The 17,455-nt window shown below is 39.0% G+C and overlaps 1 protein-coding gene across 2 annotated transcripts in view; it reads right to left on the reverse strand.

Annotated features, from left to right (window-relative positions):
• The window catches only part of LOC306770891 (collectin-12-like), a 43,549-nt gene extending 31,057 nt beyond the window's left edge, over positions 1-12,492 (reverse strand). Inside the window, exons 1-2 of one of the 2 annotated variants that reach the window (XM_079259906.1) lie at positions 12,270-12,492; positions 11,243-11,293 (exon numbers count right to left, since the gene is read on the reverse strand). In XM_079259906.1, the coding sequence (XP_079116032.1) occupies positions 11,243-11,293; positions 12,270-12,276 (58 nt within the window). In that variant the 5' untranslated portion in view covers positions 12,277-12,492. Of the gene's footprint in view, positions 1-11,242; positions 11,294-11,484; positions 11,624-12,269 lie in introns of those variants that run through there. The other variant, XM_079259905.1, reaches the window with a different exon arrangement.
• Positions 12,493-17,455: the final 4,963 nt, after the last annotated feature.

Here is a 17,455-nt window from a genome sequence, read left to right on the forward strand (position 1 = left end):
TAATTCTTAAGGAGCAGCATTACTATTTATTCTGCAGATATCCACAATAAATTTGCCTATATATGCTTTTTCTGCCTCAATTTCAGCATGTCATGATGAAAAAATGCAACTTGCACTTGCGAGCTGCAACTAGAAATATTATCACTGTCAGGTCTGCAAAGCTGAAAGGAACAACTCTGTAATTTGATCCATTTATAACAAATTAAAGACAATTAATGATCTGAAAGAATCTACAGAAACTGGCATCAAAAAGAGAAGTACAAACAAAGGAAAACCTGACAAGTGCTTACCCAAATGAATAATAAGTGTTTGTAATACTACACTGACAGTGAAGCTCTGAGGCCAAAGGAAAGTTCTGAGTGTGGTATGGCAGATTGTGAGAAGGGGGATTTTGCATGTCTCTAAAGTAAGTGATCAAAACCTTCCATTAAACTTTAGGACAGAACTACTCAGAAGAATCTGAGATTCCCACAATTCAACTCTGGAAAAGAACAAACCACAGCAAAGTGCAGAAAAATCCTAATCATGGTGACAAACACCCTGCAAAGTATCAAATGACAGCATGTATTAAATGTGTCATTGCATGACAAGTCATGTTCATATAACCAGGTTTGAATCCGTGTTGAAACCAGGATGGATGAGGTGGTAGGTGAAGTGTCTTTATTAAACCGGGGGTTGCTGTTTGCCCACAAAGACCCACAGGACTGAACCAAGTCCCGTCTATGCTGACACAGCTGGTCCCAAGCAGAGACACCCCAACACCATGCTCGACTGCTGGAATGTTCCAAGGTCTTGCTAGAGAAACCATAACAAGTGCAGGAAATAGATTAGTGCACTCTGGGTTCTACACCAGCCGCAACCCTCCCCAGCCTGGCCTCTCCAAAGAAGAGCAGGCACGGCATCGGAGGGAGTAAGACCCCCATCCAGACATCAATGCATGTCCCAGAAGGACAAGCTGACATTATCTATTCTCAACCTGTGACATTCAAAGTATTGCGTCTTTAATTTGACACGACATCCAGCAGTTTGACTTGTGATGTATTTGCCTTGCCAAACTCTCCTCCACTAACTGCTTTTATTTTTCATTGAGAAACATTACAACTAACATTGATCTCTCTGAACATGGCTTAATAACACTGTTCTGAATGATCTTTCCCTAAGAGTGTTCTTTAATGTAGATAGCTATTTGCTACATTATACACTTCAGAGCATCACAAGCTGGTGATATGATCTAATTCACGGAACTTTCCCAGCAGATAAGATTTCAAGATGTTTTTCTTAAATTGGAATTAATAATTTGGCATTAAATCATTCCGAATTAACAGTATTCTCCTACGAGTTTACATGGAAAAAATTATTCAGAATAGAGGTTTACATGAAACATGTCCTTACCTAAATCCGCTGTAGAGCAGTGGGTAGGGGAGGGTTCAGGCATAACGTATTGATGTCTACCAGAAATAAACAAATTTCGCTTTGTGCTTCTCAACTTTCGGTCATAACTTGGAAAACTACATAATAAGTACAAGTTTTGCCACTATTTTGATTATAATTTTGAAGTACCAGCTCAACAAGAGCATACTACTTCACTTTTTCAGCAAATGAGAAGGAGAAGGAAGATAGACTACTGAAGACAGGGGGCAAAACAATATGTGGAAAATGTGCGTCATCGGGATGTCTTTGGGATGGAACACAAGCATGCGCAGAATGATAGGAATTAACTTAATGTGGTCAGTAATCAGTTCAGATTTAAAATGCAAATAAACCAGCCATTTACTTCGGGATTAAGTTTAATTCCAAATTAACTTTAGCATTAGGAATTAGCTGTTTACATGGTCTTTTTTTGTCTGTTTAAAGCGGAATTAACTTTCATTCAGAATTAAAGAGGAATTAAAACTTCCATGTAAACGTAGCCATTGATCAGTTCCCACTTGAAACAATTTTTTGCAAACTGAATCAGCTAAACATGTTGCTACAAGCAGGAGTGATAAAGACCCAAACACTGTCTCTGGCCTCTGACCTCCACATGGAAAATTGTTGTAATTTATTTGAACTTAACCAACAGTGAATCCTGTTGGGACCCTGCTCTTTAACACATACACGGCTGACCTCACGCCTCAAAAAACACAAAGCAATGAAATCATACAGCATAAAACATTTTCCTTTTTTGTCTGTTGATGTTGCTCTTTATGTTCTCTGTACCTCAGCATTTTCCTCAACAATGATAAAAGTTACTTTTCAAGGTCTTCTTAAAGATACTTCAGTTTGTAATTTCCTAGAAAGGTAATTAAAATGTATTATTCAGTCTGCCTGTATTCAGGGAAATGTACTAATTTTGTGTGCAATCGCTCCTAAATCTCATCAGAGCTGATGTGGAACGGTGGCTGGTGCCTGATCAGACCACTGGAGCTGACCAATCACAGCAAGGTTGACTCTTGGAGGAGGGGGAAGAAGCAAATTCTGGAATAAATGACACCACTCACGATGATTAATGGGGACTTTAGAAGGTCAAAATATGTAAAACTCATCATTTTGTGAATTTGGGTTAACAACTTAAAGAAATAAGAAAGGTTGGACATGTAGTGTTTCAGATAAAAAGGGATTCTCACGGTTTAATTCATCTTACTGACATAACATACAGTTCAAACGTGGCATTTCGTATCCAGTGAATGTAAGTGACAGCACTGGCAGAAGGTGGGTCTTTTTTCCTCATTTTAAGGCTATTATCAAAATTTATGTACTAACTCATGAACCTGATTTGTGGTAAGAATGTTTAAATAAGTGCTGCCGCTCATGTTGTATAAACTTCTAACATTTGTGGGACCCATTAACGGTGTAAGAAGAAGGTCAGTGTTTCTTTATCCTGGTCCTCAGGCCAATCTATGCTGCATTTTTCTGGTCCAACACACCTGCTTGGAATGAAACACTCAGCACATCAGCTCTTCGTGAAATGCTAAAGAAGCCTTATAATCACTGATCCACTAGAGTCGCGTGTGTTGGAACACTAACACATTCATAAATGTCAGACAGGTCTGTGAAACATAGGAAGACACTGCTGGGTGATCTGTAAATTTTCACTGAGTAAACCTTTAAATGTGTACATATAATTTCAGATCACTCGTGATTTGCAACAACTTAGGCATGCTGGTGATGGGTGGTTGTTTTTTGGTTTTTTTTTTTTTTACTAAAAATAAAGGGCTGTAAACTCTGTACAGATTAATAAAACACAGTGAAACAGCTAAGACTCTATCTCAGTGAATCCCAAGCTTTTATTTTCTTTTTTGGAAGTCGACACACTCACACTCACATACACTGACTGAATAATTCCAAAAACTGCTGGCTGGCCCGTTTTCACTCTCTTTCACTATTCACTAAAATCACTATTTTCTGATTGCACCTCTCGGCTGTGACGTCCTGTGATATTTGTGATTGTCTGTTTCTGGATTTGTTTTTATTGCTATAAGGTTCGATGGGTGCTTATTGGAGGAATAACCTCAAACTGGCCAGTTTGAGTGCAACGTCATGCCCCTTTACAGCTCAAAATGTATTGATATTTGTTCTTCCAAGACCATTTTCTGAGTTGATTCGGTTGGGTGTAGCTGTGGAAGAAGGTATTTGGCCAATCAGAGGGTTGGTGGTTGGAAACATGGCTTCCAAAGTAACTATGTTGAAGTGTCCTTGGGCAAACTCTAACCTTAATCCATTTAGCTTGAAGCTAACTATGCTTATCACAGCTGAGGTACTTCTCAGCGCCAGCAATATAGAGATCCAACACTTATAACATTTTTTTTTTTTTAAAGAATATAGGCAAACAAGATGTAATTTCATCCCAAGGCATTATAGCATGCTAAGTACATTTTTCCAAACTATACTCCAGTTTGTCCATGGAGAACAACTTATGTAGTTTGATTCAAGGACCCTGAGAGCATTTCTGTTTTGCTTTTTTTTTTTTTTTAAAAAGAGTGAACATGTCTGCACAGTATACCGTTTGATCAAAAATGAATCATTTTATTTGTACAAAGTTGATTCTTTTAGAACCAGAAGATTAATTTAGGAAAGACAGAGATCTATTTGAAGACTACATTAGATTATTAGATGTAGCTGTTATTGTTGAAGGTTTAAAACAAAAACAATAAGATTCTTGGTCATTTGCTGCAAGGGCCCCTAATTTCCTTCATTTGACCTGTTAACATCCATTCAGATGTTTTCCTATCAGACCTGGAATGGTAAAATAAACCACAGCCTAATCACTTTAGCTGAAGCAGGTGTTGATGGAAGTTTTGGTTGTTTGTTCTGTGTCAATTATCTCCTTTAAAAAACAGAAACTGTTTTTATTGACACTAGACTGTCAGGATGAGGACAGCTGTTGGCCAATTATTATAGCAGCCCTAATGGGGGCAGTAAGAGTTCAGCCAACGTACAGGTACATTTTGGTTTTACCCGGATGGCCTTCTTCCGTCAGAACCCTGCAGAAAAATATGTTTTGACTCTGAGCACTGCAGAAGCTATTCTAGCCTGGTTCCAACTTGGCAGGAAGGACAATGGGATAACCATATGAATTTGCTTAGTATATGGACTGGCGCATGTGTCTGTTTAGTGTGTATGTCCACTTGTATGCAGTTTAGTGGAAAATAGCTGTCTATGTATATAGACTTTTAAATAAATATACATGATGTATGAATGCCTTTGGGATGACAATGTTAAACGAGAGTGAATCAAAAACAGCTCAGTGTGTTAAAGTGTGTGTGCATCTTGACTTGACCACTTTGTTCTTTCAGACCTTTGGGAATCTGACTTGTCACTCTCCATATCAGCATAAGTGAAAACAGCACCAGAAGTACATCTAAAGGCATTTCAACACCTGGTCAGTTTGTGTTACTTGAAAATGTGTGCTGACATTACACAATGTGCTTTATTTTTCATCCAACCCTCCCCCTGGCCCTCACCGATGGGACACATGCCAGATTTTGCTGAGGTGTATAAATTTGATCAAACTGAATAAGAGTTGTTTTCCTTACAGCTGCATTTTATCACAAACCTGTCACAAGATCAGATCTTGGAATTTCGAGGACCAGAGGAAAGTTTTATGGACAACCATCATGTGAAATCATGTGAAATCAAACTTTTTTTTGTGCGTGTTTGACTTCTTTTATCTTTCTCCATTTTTTATTGTTACAACTCAAAGTCTGAGCTGTGCAGCATCATTGCTAATAGGCCACAGTTTTCCATAATGGACTTTTACCTTTACATTGACGAGTCTCATTTATCATTCATACAGTTAGTTATAACTGATAAAACACTTAATATTTTAACAAGAAAAGCGGCGCTATAACAACTGTTTGATAAGCCCTCTTAATTAGATTACTGTCATATTTTCAGTATACAAGCATGTCATAGGAGTTTATATAAATTTATATTAATTTATAAATAGATTAATTCTTTTTTTTTTTTTTTTTCAATTTGTCCCTTATGTGTAGTACATAGCTATAACGCTAATGGCTACTCCATTATTTTATTCTATTCTACTGTTCTACAGTCATTTAGCAGATGTTTTTCTCCAAAGCGACTTACATCTGAGAGTGAAAACAACACAAGCACAAAATAAAACAGTAGGAGACGTCATAGATAAGTGCCAGTCAGACTGCTAAATCTGATTGGACACAGGCATTGCCATGAAGTGCTAAAGGCAGTGCATAATTTTTGTTTTTTTCCCCCTTCTCCTCCTGCAATTCATTTGTTAAAATACAAGAAACAATTAATCCAACAATATTGTTGGGCGTGCTGAATTGCTACAAAGAGCTGGACAAATCTCCCCAACTCAATCTGACAAATTAGTTCAGGTGGCAGCGAATTGGTGCAATGGGTGCACTGGGCATCTGCCCCTTTTTATTTTGTGAGTGTAGTACACAGTGTAGTACTTTCATTTTCTTATTTATTAAATGAAAAGCACACGGTTTTCTGTTTTTTGTCTTGTTTTGTGGATTTGCTTCTCCATTACCTCTGAGTGGAAAATGGGGAGAATGGGCAGAACAGTTTGAGTCCAGCTGAACATGCACATGCAAGACTTGCATTCATTATCTGGGTGTGTTTGGGCTCATGTATCCTCAATGTTAAATATGCATATGGATAGAGCTTGTCTTTTTTTAACTTCATGTGAATATCTGTATGTTTTCACATAGTTTGTGGATATGTACCCCAACAGAGCAAACAAAGCCGCACCACCGGAAATGATGAGGGCAGTTTTGAGTAGTACAGCTTGTGTGGGACCACTAAAGGATACAAAAACTTCTGTATGAGGGAATTTTGTTATGTTTGAGTGCTGATCTGAAACTTCCCAAAGCAAACATATTGTTTCTAATAAATTCCTGTCCAGCGGATACATGGGAAACTGCACAAGTCCTCTAAAAACAATCCACAGAAAATAAAAGTTTTCTAGTGTTCACAAACCCAGCATCATTAAATGTTCCATCTTTCAGTGTTGAATCATGGCTTTATAAAATAGACACAGATTTGTTCAACATTCACAGCTTTGACATGTCTGAACAATTTAAACACTATCAGTCTCCTGGGAGACTGCGATGTATTAAAGCAAAACATGGTGAGAGGAACTAACTGTTTGTTTCCCCCTGAGAACTGACATTACAGCACGAACAGTGGAGGAATGAAGGTTTGTGATGGCTTGCATGCATGCCGCGCTGTTGCACAACAAAGCCTCAGAAGGGCTGCAGCAGACCCTTGGAGCCGGTTCTCCCAAACAGATCCTAAGAGGATGCTCAGCTAAAGAGTTCAACAAGTCTCTCCTCATACTCGTCTAAAAGTCAAGAGTTCATCTGAATAAAGTTAAAAGTGAGCTGAATCTGGGCTCCCCTCCCCACAGCTCGCTAATCTAATCCATACGCAGGACTTGCACGCGCTCACAGAGAAAGACAAACAGGATGCCTGTACTCAGATGACTTGGATGAAAGAGATTGTGTTTTAACACAGTTTGAATTCATCTGTGCTGGTGCCGGGTTAAACAGTGTATTCTGCTCCCTCACATCTCCACTCCCAGACCTTGGCCGAGCTTTGTGTGTGTGCATGAGTCATCCTGCAGGAACACCCTCCATACAGGGACACAAATGCTCTGGATCCTAAATATATTTTGAATCCATAAAGCAGTACTGGAGCATGTGTGTGTGAAAGAGAGTTTGCTCTTTGGAGTCAATCTCTGAAATATTCAAAAACACAAATTCGAGCACTCATTGTCAAACATGTTGACCGGCAGCTTTTCTAACAGAGCGTAGTGCCACATCAGAGGTAGCAGTTAGGATGGAGACAGATTCCACTTTACAGACTGTATTTTGGATATTTGCGAAGTATATTCACAGCAGCCAACAAGGAGAGAAAAGATCATGAGCTTTGCTGGTAGTAAAGAGCTCAAGAGAGCATTGTTAATGTTACTTTATCAAAAATTCTTAGAAAAATTCTTAGATTCTTTTTATTTTGCTGTTTCAAAATGAAGCTATAATCCAGTGTAAATGTGCTGGCATGAAGCCGGAACAGATGCACTCAGCCTGTGATCTTGCGTGGCAGCCATAGTCTGTATATAAAAAGATGGACGTAGCCTCCGTGACGTCACCCATAGGTTTCTGAAGAGCTGAATTGAAGCTCGGTGGGCGGTTCCTACTTTCGCCATCTTGGCAGAGGCATCCGTGTCGTCTCGCCCGGAAAATACAAATATGGGGAAAGAGGTGAAGCTGAGAGGGGGGCTGTGAGCGTCATGATGGATGATTGACATGGAGCAAACTCCGAGCTTTCTGTAGCTAAGAGCTTACCGAGCTAAGCTGGAGATAACAGGAGCTAACCAGCTAACGGAGGTAAATGGGCTAACCCTAAGTCACGTTGTTAACCAGCTAAAAACCGCGGTTGTTCTACGTTCTTCCGACTTGAAACAGGAGATCGGGTACCTGCCAATCAAAAGGACATGCCCCTAAATATGCCGAACTTTAAGATTAAATTACTTTTAAACGGACGAGTTAGAAAAAATTGACTTCCGCCACAGTTGTCATGAAGGTAAACCTGACCTATTAAACCAAAAATTTATTTTTGAACCAGGCTGTAAACATGTTTATTTCTGCTGTGAAGTTGGCCTTTTTAACATGGGAGTCTATGGGGATTTGCTCTGTTTTGCAGCCAACACCTAGTGGATGAAGGGGGAACTGCAGTTTTTATGCACTTCCGCATAGGCTTCACTTTTCACTGCCGGACGCTCTGTGCATTCTTCATATATGGTCTATGGTGGCAACAGAATTATGAAATCCATGAGATCAGTGCCCAAAGATTTGAATTTGTGGCAGTGATTGTTTCAGACCAATCCAAGCCCTCAACTGGCTGGTAGGGTTGGTTTGCAAAGTGTTGCCACTCCAAAAGAGTTCTTTAGCTTTATCAGAACTGCGACTTTCTGATTGGGAAAGATGTTTTCCCTGCAAGGAGGCGCTGGATTGACTCATCTGGCTCCTGCATTGCTGATGTCTGCTTAACCTCAACTGTGATAGATGGTGATAGACTGGATCACCTGCCAAGTCTTTTTTGAAGCTGATCATTCCTAAACACTTTCAAGCAGCGGCTCCAGATGGTTTTTCATATATCAAACAACCAAGTTTCAGGACAAAATGAATTATATACAGTGTTGTGCAGTGCAAAATATGCATTCAAAACAAAAGCTCAACAACTGCACAACTACAAGATTGTCAAGACTCTGTTCTCTACATAAACACAACTCAAGTTTTCATTTAACAGCACATCAACCATTTATTTCATTATGTTGATGGCATCCGTGCCCATTCACCATTATGCCCACTTTCCACATGTTGTAAATATTTATATAGCTGCAAAGGCTGGCACGGAAAAAGAATGAGATGGTAGGAGCTGCTAATCCAGGGACCTAACCCGCTGACCTTTGTGACAGTCTGGGTCAGAGATTTAAAATCCCTCCCTACTCACAATTCCTTATATTTGCAAATTGATAGGATTAGATGTTATGAGTACATGGTTGGGCGTTAAAGGGTTGAGTCAACATTTTACAAAATATATGGTTAGATACAGTTTCAAAACAGGAAAGTTACTGGTTCAAGCCTCCACTTGGGAGGGGTTAGAACAGGGGTATCTATCTGTTATTCTTTTAATGTTCTCCCCATTTATATGTGGGTTCTCTCTGGCTACTCTGGCTTCCTCCCACAGTCCGAAGACATGCATAATAGGTTAATTGGTCACTTTAAATTCTCCCTAGGAGTAAGTGTGAGGGTTTGTTTGTCTCTCTGTGTCAGCCTTTATGACAGACATGCGACAGTAGTGCAGCCTGCCTCTCGGCCGCTAATTGCCAGGATTGGCTCCAGCTTCCCTGCGATCCTAAATTCAAATAAGCCATATATAAAAGATGGATGGATGGATGGTTAGATAGACGTCATCATTATTACTTGCACATTTTCATATTTGTGGGTCATTCCAGCCATGTCACATGAAGGCTGCATCACATGAGGATTCAGTAAAATTTTACCAAATTTCAAATGAATTTTGACATTACTATGTATAAGATAAGTTGACAAGTATGAAAATAATGTTTTACAGCAATACTGAGCTGTAGCAAATAATTGAGTGTGATTTGTGTGAAAATTAACAGTAAAAACTGAAAACTGCTATTAGCCTGTTTGTTAGTTAGCAAAAAAAACTTCACTGGTGTCTGACTGTTGACATGTCTGTGAGTAAATTATGAGAATTTTTGTAGATGCTTTAATACTGAATGATGTTTATTATGTAAAATAATGAGATTGTTCAGGATGGAATAAATTATACAGGCAGATGTGCGTTGGGGTACAGCATCTGCATCTTGTGAGTGACAGCTAGTTATCATCTGGGCTTTCCGAGCATCTGCAGGTTGGATCTCAGATCTACCTGCTAATCCAAGGATTAGCAGGTAATCTCACTCATCACATTTGTCACTAAAAAAACAAAACAACCCTAACAAACTAAAAAAAAAAAAAAAAAAAAAAAAAGACAGCAGAGGTTAAAACTCCCAAATGTTTACCAAATTTCTGCTGTTACACAACTTTCTCATCTTATTTTCCATTTTGCACACACTTGATGCTTCCTCTTGACTCCCTTCCTTGTGTCTGAGGCCTTTTAACTGGAGATGCAGGCAGGGGAGAAGAGGTGACAAGCATCGAACTAAAATGAGACATATTTCCTTCAGAACCTTAACTTTAAGTTGATATCAGTTAAACATGAATGGAAAAACTGCATTATCAAACCATCGTTTAGCTCTAGCATGCTACTGTTGTATGTCTGCCAGATGTGAATGAATGATATTCACTTCACTGATATTTACTTTTTCTTCAGTTTACAATATTTCATATCCCTTTCAGATGTTTGCAGACTCGGATACACTGGTGCATCCTCACTTAAAGCTCCTCTGGCAGACATCGTCCCTACCTTGATCCTTTATCCTCTGAGTCCATTCTTCAACATAACTGGCAATGAACAGTCAAGAGGACGTAGGGGTGAGGAGATGCTGAGACACAGATCAGACTTATAAGATGAACCTACAGGCCTACATCCATTTTATAAAAAATAGTTCAGAAATGCTGCAAGGATTCATGTTGGCTGAGAATACAGCTGTGTCATTGCTCAACCCGCAAAACCATTCTCCATGTACACGGGTACACTTAAACAAAACAGAAATGGATGCAGCTAACTGCCTGCGTTGGTTACAACATACATAACTGTGCACCATGACAACAGTATTAGTTTGCGTAACCACATTTTTGAGAGCCCCAACATGTTTATGTGAGTCACCACGTTTAAGTGACTCTGTTGAAGTGCATAAAGGAGAGGGGAGAATTTCCGAAACGTTTTGATCTGGTGAGTTCTGTCAGCAGGCTATGGCCCTGCGGTGAGCTAGACCTCACAGACTGTCAGCCGCATTTATGCTCAACCCAAATTCTGCCATCAGAGGCAAAACAATTAGTGCCAAATATCAGGAATGATGAGGTCCAAGCAGCCAAGCTGTCTGTCCTGACGTAAAAAAAAAAAAAGAATTTTAGGTAAGCAAATGTAGAAAAGAAAAGAGAGAGTCAAGCCCACACACTTAGTGCCTTTTATTCATGGCAGGGCAATAAAAGTTTTATGATAAGAGCTCAGAGTGTGTTGGCTTCTCTTTCGTCCAACTTTTGGAAAAAGTTAAAAAGATAAAGGTTCCTTTCTCACTCACCGAACCTCTTGTATCCAAAAGACTGTACTTCCTCCTCGTCTGCAAAGTCGTCTGTGTGACATAAGCAGAAACACATGACATTAATGGCTCGTATGCACACTACAGGGGGCACACTGTGTTGAAAACACCTGGTAGGAGTCCATAAATTAAATCAAAATAGACAAAAACAAAGCATAGTTGCAAGAAACCAGGATTTCATAATGTTGTCCCTAAATAGAAATGACTTGTGTAGGAAAACATACCCCGGGGATAGTAGAAATTCATTTCTAGCATGTGTGTATGTGGAGATAGGAGCTCCAGGGAACTGTAAAAGCAACAGGCTGCGGTTTCTCTGGGTTGTTGACAGTAAACCTTAATTACACTCTACTACACCAAGCTGAAGACTGGAGCAGAGCATGGAGAACATCTCTGGTAATGGTAGACAGATGGGAATGAGGGTAATACGACTTTGGTAGGGGGGAGAGAGATAAGTGAGACAGCGAGGGATGAGCAGAGTGTGCTCTGTTGGTGGGAGGTCAGAGGGGGCTAGACTACATGAAAACCCACTTATGCCAAATGGATTCCAAATTCCTGAGTGTTCACCTAATCTAAATTTCTCTCACATTTTAGAATTACGCTCTTACTTATTACAATATTAGAGTATGTATCCCTTAGCTGGCTACTTGTTGGAGTATAATCTTAAATACAGCAGGTGGTGCTCAGCAGTCTTCATCAGAAAGCTTTTTGCCAAGCTTTCCTGCATGTCATGTTTTCTATGGGATTCATGATGTCAAGAGTCCTGCAGATAAGCAGATCAATTTTACAACCATGATATGATTTGCTCTTTCACTCTTTCAGGAGGTGCAACTGATTCTTCAGCATTTGAGTCTTCCATCATTTCTCCTCAATACCGTGATATCATCCAAATGTGTATCATCACAACGAAAGTTTTTTTTTTTTTAAATGTTAAAGTGCAAAATCTGTAAAACTAAAACAAAGGAAGCATGCATATTAAACCACTATCTGCACGCACTCCCACGGTTCATACCTTTCATGGCGTTGTATAACTCGTTGTGGACAGAAGAAGCGATGAGGATCCTTCACTTTCTGCGCATCTCAGCATCCAGCGCAACGTGATAAACGTGTAATTATAATCAAAAAGCTGAAAAGTTATGCGTCTGTGCTCATGTTTCTTATCTTTTACGTTTAAAATCCCATCGTCTCTGCCCGCTTCCTAATGAGTTGTTAAAGTAGTTCTGTGATGATCCTGGAGTTTTGTCTCGCCGCGCTGCGCAGAGCAGAAACTCACTACAACAGTTAAGTTACACGCAACAACTTTCACTTCCGGTGTTAATTTCAGAGTAAAACATCCTGCATTCTATTTTATTTTTTTCCTTTAGCTCTTTTCCTTTTAATGACACTCTTTAAAATACTAGATATTCAAAAACGCGTATTTTGAATAATAGATTTAAAAATATCCTGACAGAATTGCATGCTGACTTTTCATAGAGAAAACGGGAACATTCCCATGTACTGGCAACAACAAACTGCTGCCACTAGAGAGAGCGCTAGTTCACAAAGTAAAAAGCATCCTTACATATGTTTACTGAAATTAGAGGCTATGGGAAATACCACAATTAAAAAATGTGCAAACAAAAGCCTTTACTGACTGGAAAAAAAGGGAGAAAAAAAACGTGGAACAGTCATTCTGTGACAGATATTCTGGCTCTTTCTTCAGGCTATGAGATGACATAGTTCACAAAAAAAATATTGCGTTTGTGTTTATGAACTTTGTAACACAATCAAACACAATGCATTCTCTTGCTGGCATCCTAAGCATAAATGCCTAATTTCCTCTTGTGACCCTATAACCAAGTCAAACCCTCAAAAATGACTTTCTAAACATGGGCAAAATTGCAGTCCCCACAAATTGGCGTTCACTTAGTTTTTCTGTCATAACAAGAAAAACAAGTATAATATAAACCAGATGTCTTTCATGTTGACATGATACACATGTAAATTAAGTTGTAAGGTATGTGTGATTGTCACATATTTAGATGTCAGAACAGATCATTTTCTGTGTCATTGTATTAAGCCAAAGGAGTGAGGGGACGCGTTTCCTGTTATGCATTTATATCATCACAGCACTCATAATATCAGACATGTGTTTGCAGAAAAATAATAAAACAGCTTTCAAAGAGAGCTTTGTGACATGTTCTCTTAGCAGAAGCTTTCTTTCTATTAGTCCACAAAAACACTAAAACTTTAGCTACAGTAACTAACTTTAGAAACACCTATTAATAGACAGTAGAAGGAGCTTTTGGTTTAAGGCTTAAGTGTGCCTTCTAAAATGTCTGGTCAGTTTCTGTGTTGATTCTAGGGCAAGTTAGTTATAGTAATCCAAAGTTCTTAAAAAGCATCACATAACAATCAGACTATTTGTTGAATTTTTCCGCATTTGTTCAAAAATGTATAAAAGTTAAGACTTGCTGGATAAGATTGTCAAATTTTTAAAAACATGAACAAGAGAAAAGAATGGTTTAAAAAAAACTATTGAATTGTAAAAATCTTTAAATGCAGAAAACTAAGATAACACTTTTAAAAATTAATTTTAAACACCATGACATGTGACACATGACATGACACATCATGACATGCCATCACAAGCCAACTTCATTGAGTTTAGTTTCCTGAAGACACTCTTCTGGTATTACATATGTTTCACTTTTTTTTTTTTTTTTTATTAATTTCTGTTAGTTTTTGTTTTGAACCAATTTTTTTTTTACCTACCTAGCTAACTTATCTCGTCAAGTCTTTGTAATCTCTTCTAAACTAGTGTCCATGTGGACGTCACAACTTAGGTTGTCTGTACTAACTCACAAAATTTTGTGTAAATGCCTCTTTTACACTTACGTGGACATTTACACTGCCATCTGGTGATGGCAAATAAGAAGTTTTTTTTTTACTTTTAAAATTATTCTTATATCAAAAATATATAATAGGTCCATAATATATGAAAAAATACACCAAATAGCAAGTTAAAATCTAAAATGGAAGCAAAAATAAAACTTGGGTTTAAGGGGGTTGAGATAAAAAAAAACAAAACTTTAAACTTTTTATTTTGAAAACTATGGAGCTTGATTTCCCGTATTGTCACGCATTTTCTTGCTATCTTTCTGAACTTGACACTCCCTACTTTACCCACATCTGTGCTGCACAGTGTTAGGTGGTTGAAAGTCAGTGACCGTCCTGTCGCCTCCTGCCGAGTCTCCTCCTGGAAGGACTGAGGGAGGAGGCGCAGACTACTTCCGCACCGCAGACCGCGAGACGTCGTGCGGTGCTGAAGTAATCCAGCCGGACATGACATTGCGTTACAGGAGGCTGATGGCAATCGTGTCCTCGGGTGAAAATCTGGTACCTATTACAGATCATTTCCAAAGGTTAAGGAAAGTGGAGGAAAGAATTACTGAAAAGGTGGCATTTCTTTGTAGTTTCTGGTTTTAGTTTCCTTTGAAGGATATAGTTTTAAAAACTGCATTCCATTTCTGCCAGTAGATTTCCTTGACTGTTTCTAATGTTAAGCGTTCAATATTTCAACCACTTAGTTGTCACGAGTTTTATTTAAAATATGTTTTTAAACAGTCATACCTTCAGTTAGGTACAAAATATTGTACAAAATATTGATATATGAATTTGTTAGCCTTTGTTTCAGCAAACATTCAGCTGATAATGATCCCCTGTATGGCCAACATTAGCTACAGCTTATCAAAGTTGGATGGTGAGGTCCACCAGTTTTTTTCTTCCTTTAATTCTTCCAGGTGCTGTGATAATTTCAACACTTCCTGTGTCTCCAATCTCTGGCCTGCAGATGCAGATCACTGATCAAAGGCACAACCCCAGCTGCGTCCCTCCAGACGAACAAGGGACATCAAAGAACTTTGACAGGAAGACTCTCATGTATCTTGAGTCCAGGCGAGTGTCAGTGGGATTCATGATATGATCTCAGGGGTCTTTTTTTATACCTTCAATAGCTCAAACCATTTTACAGGAAAAGATAAATGTAACACCAACTACCTCAGCTTTAACGAACAACCATGCAGACATTTAACTATGCTCTGTCCTCCCCTGTCATATGGACATCACAGAACTCTAATCCAGGCTCAGCACTAATAACTCAAATTTTGACTCAGTCTGGCACATATTAGATTCCAGATCTGCTGCGATGATAAAGAGACTAATTGCTTGTTTTCCTAAAGCCTTTAAAATGGTTATTTTTCTTTCAGCAGTGGTTGGAGGCAGGCTAGTATTTGGGCTCAGAGATTGCGGTGAGCTGATAAAAAGCAGCTGAGGGCTGGCTATCTTACAGCCAGGCCCCTGCTGGTGCTCATTCAGGGGTTAAGACCTCATTTGCTGGGTCAAGGCTTGCAACAGTGGATTCTCCTCAACACAGGGGTCAGAAACAACACAGGAATTTCACTTTTATTATGCTGATGCTGTGTTGAGACATCACAATAACAACTATGCACATAATTATGTTGATGGAAGAACACTGAGGCTCCGGCCAGAACATAGTAAATAAGAAATGATCTTTTTCCAATATTTTAGCCAGTTAGCAGTCTAAGGGAGCTGAAACCTAATTTCCAACATTTCAAAGATAACTATGTCGAAGCATCTGCAAAGTAATTGTTGTGGGATGTTATCGGTATGCAATGGTACAAAAGGACAACCAGTTAACTGGCCACAGGATCAAGGCTAAATGGTGTCCACTGAAAGGAGAGGTGGAAAATATGATTCTTTTCCACAAAAGCTGTGCTGATGGGTCAGTTTGTCCATGAAGATGAATATCTGCCTCTTAAAATGCCCGGTATGAGTATTAGATCAGCATCAAGGAGCAGCGAAACAATCTCAGTGGTAATGCTTTCATTTTTCTACATAGTGTCTGTTAGTTGCTTAGGGGCTTGTTTACTTGTTAAAGAGATGGTAGCAGAATGTATGAAGATCATACCAGTATAAGTTGCTAGTCACATGGCCTGTTTTAGCAGAATGATTTGATGAATGCTGTCTAGGAATAATTTTTTAAGAACGTGACAGAGTTTTATGTGTTGGATCTGACCTCCAGATTCACCAGATCTCAATCCAACTGAGCATATGTGGGATGTGCTTGAAAAACAAGTTTGACCCTTGGAGACTCCACCTGCAACTGACAGGATTTAAAGGATCATCTGCTCAAGTCTTGGTATCTGATAACACAGATTTCAGAGGTCTTGTGGAATTCACATTTTATTTTTTTTTTGTTTTGTTTTGTTGGTTTTTTAGCAGAAGTCAGACTTGCACAATATAAAGCATGTGGTTTTCAAGCTGTAGCTGATCACTGTACAATGTTACATGGATAAAAAATATATTCAGGCTTACTCCCTGTGGTGGATTACAGAACCCCATATGTAGGTGAATTATCATATCATATGGGAGTTCATTTAAACCAGTATCTACCTGCTGAGCAAAAATAAAAGTACAAATGACAAAAACTGTACATAACGATGCTTTTGTGGTAATGGCAAAAAATCTTGTAAACAACTGGATTTTGTCTTTACAGGTAATCTGTTTTTGACCAGAAAGAACACGTGTGGATATGTTGCTCCTGCTGTGGCCTGGGAAGCAAAGCTTAGCTGTCGACTGAGACTGAGCCAGTATGTGCTGGGTCCCTGCAGGGGGTTGGGGCTTACTGTCAGTCTGGTGCAGATTAGAGCATAAAGTTTTACCTGAGGAGGGCTCTGGAGTCTGTTAGACACAGTCGAGTGCGGCAGATAGTTCGGCAAACAATTGAGCATGGTATGTTAAGTGTGCCTTAAGCTGATCTGCAGGTATGCTGTGGGTATAGTACTCCATAACCCATAATGCAAATACAATAATAGGATCAGTGCTGCAGTTGATCCATAAAAAAAGAACAGTACCCTCGAGGAAGCAGACTTTCCCGTTCTCATCTCTCCAACTGGACAACCTGCCGCTTTGTTCCAGAGTCTGATGTCTACATCATTCTCAAGGTAAATTCTTGCTCTAAACTGATTCGGTTCCTGTTTTGTGTAGATTCATTCAGTTATACAGCAGTCAGTGTGTATGTAAACAGGCTTGTATGTTCCATCATAGGAAGCATCAACATGTTTCTCATCAGGAAGCATCCATAAGACCTGACATTTTGCTTGGGGAAGCAAAATGAATTAACATGAACATGGGAAT

Source organism: Telmatherina bonti (assembly GCF_933228915.1).
Source record: "Telmatherina bonti genome assembly, chromosome: 20".
Classification (NCBI taxonomy): domain Eukaryota; kingdom Metazoa; phylum Chordata; class Actinopteri; order Atheriniformes; family Telmatherinidae; genus Telmatherina; species Telmatherina bonti.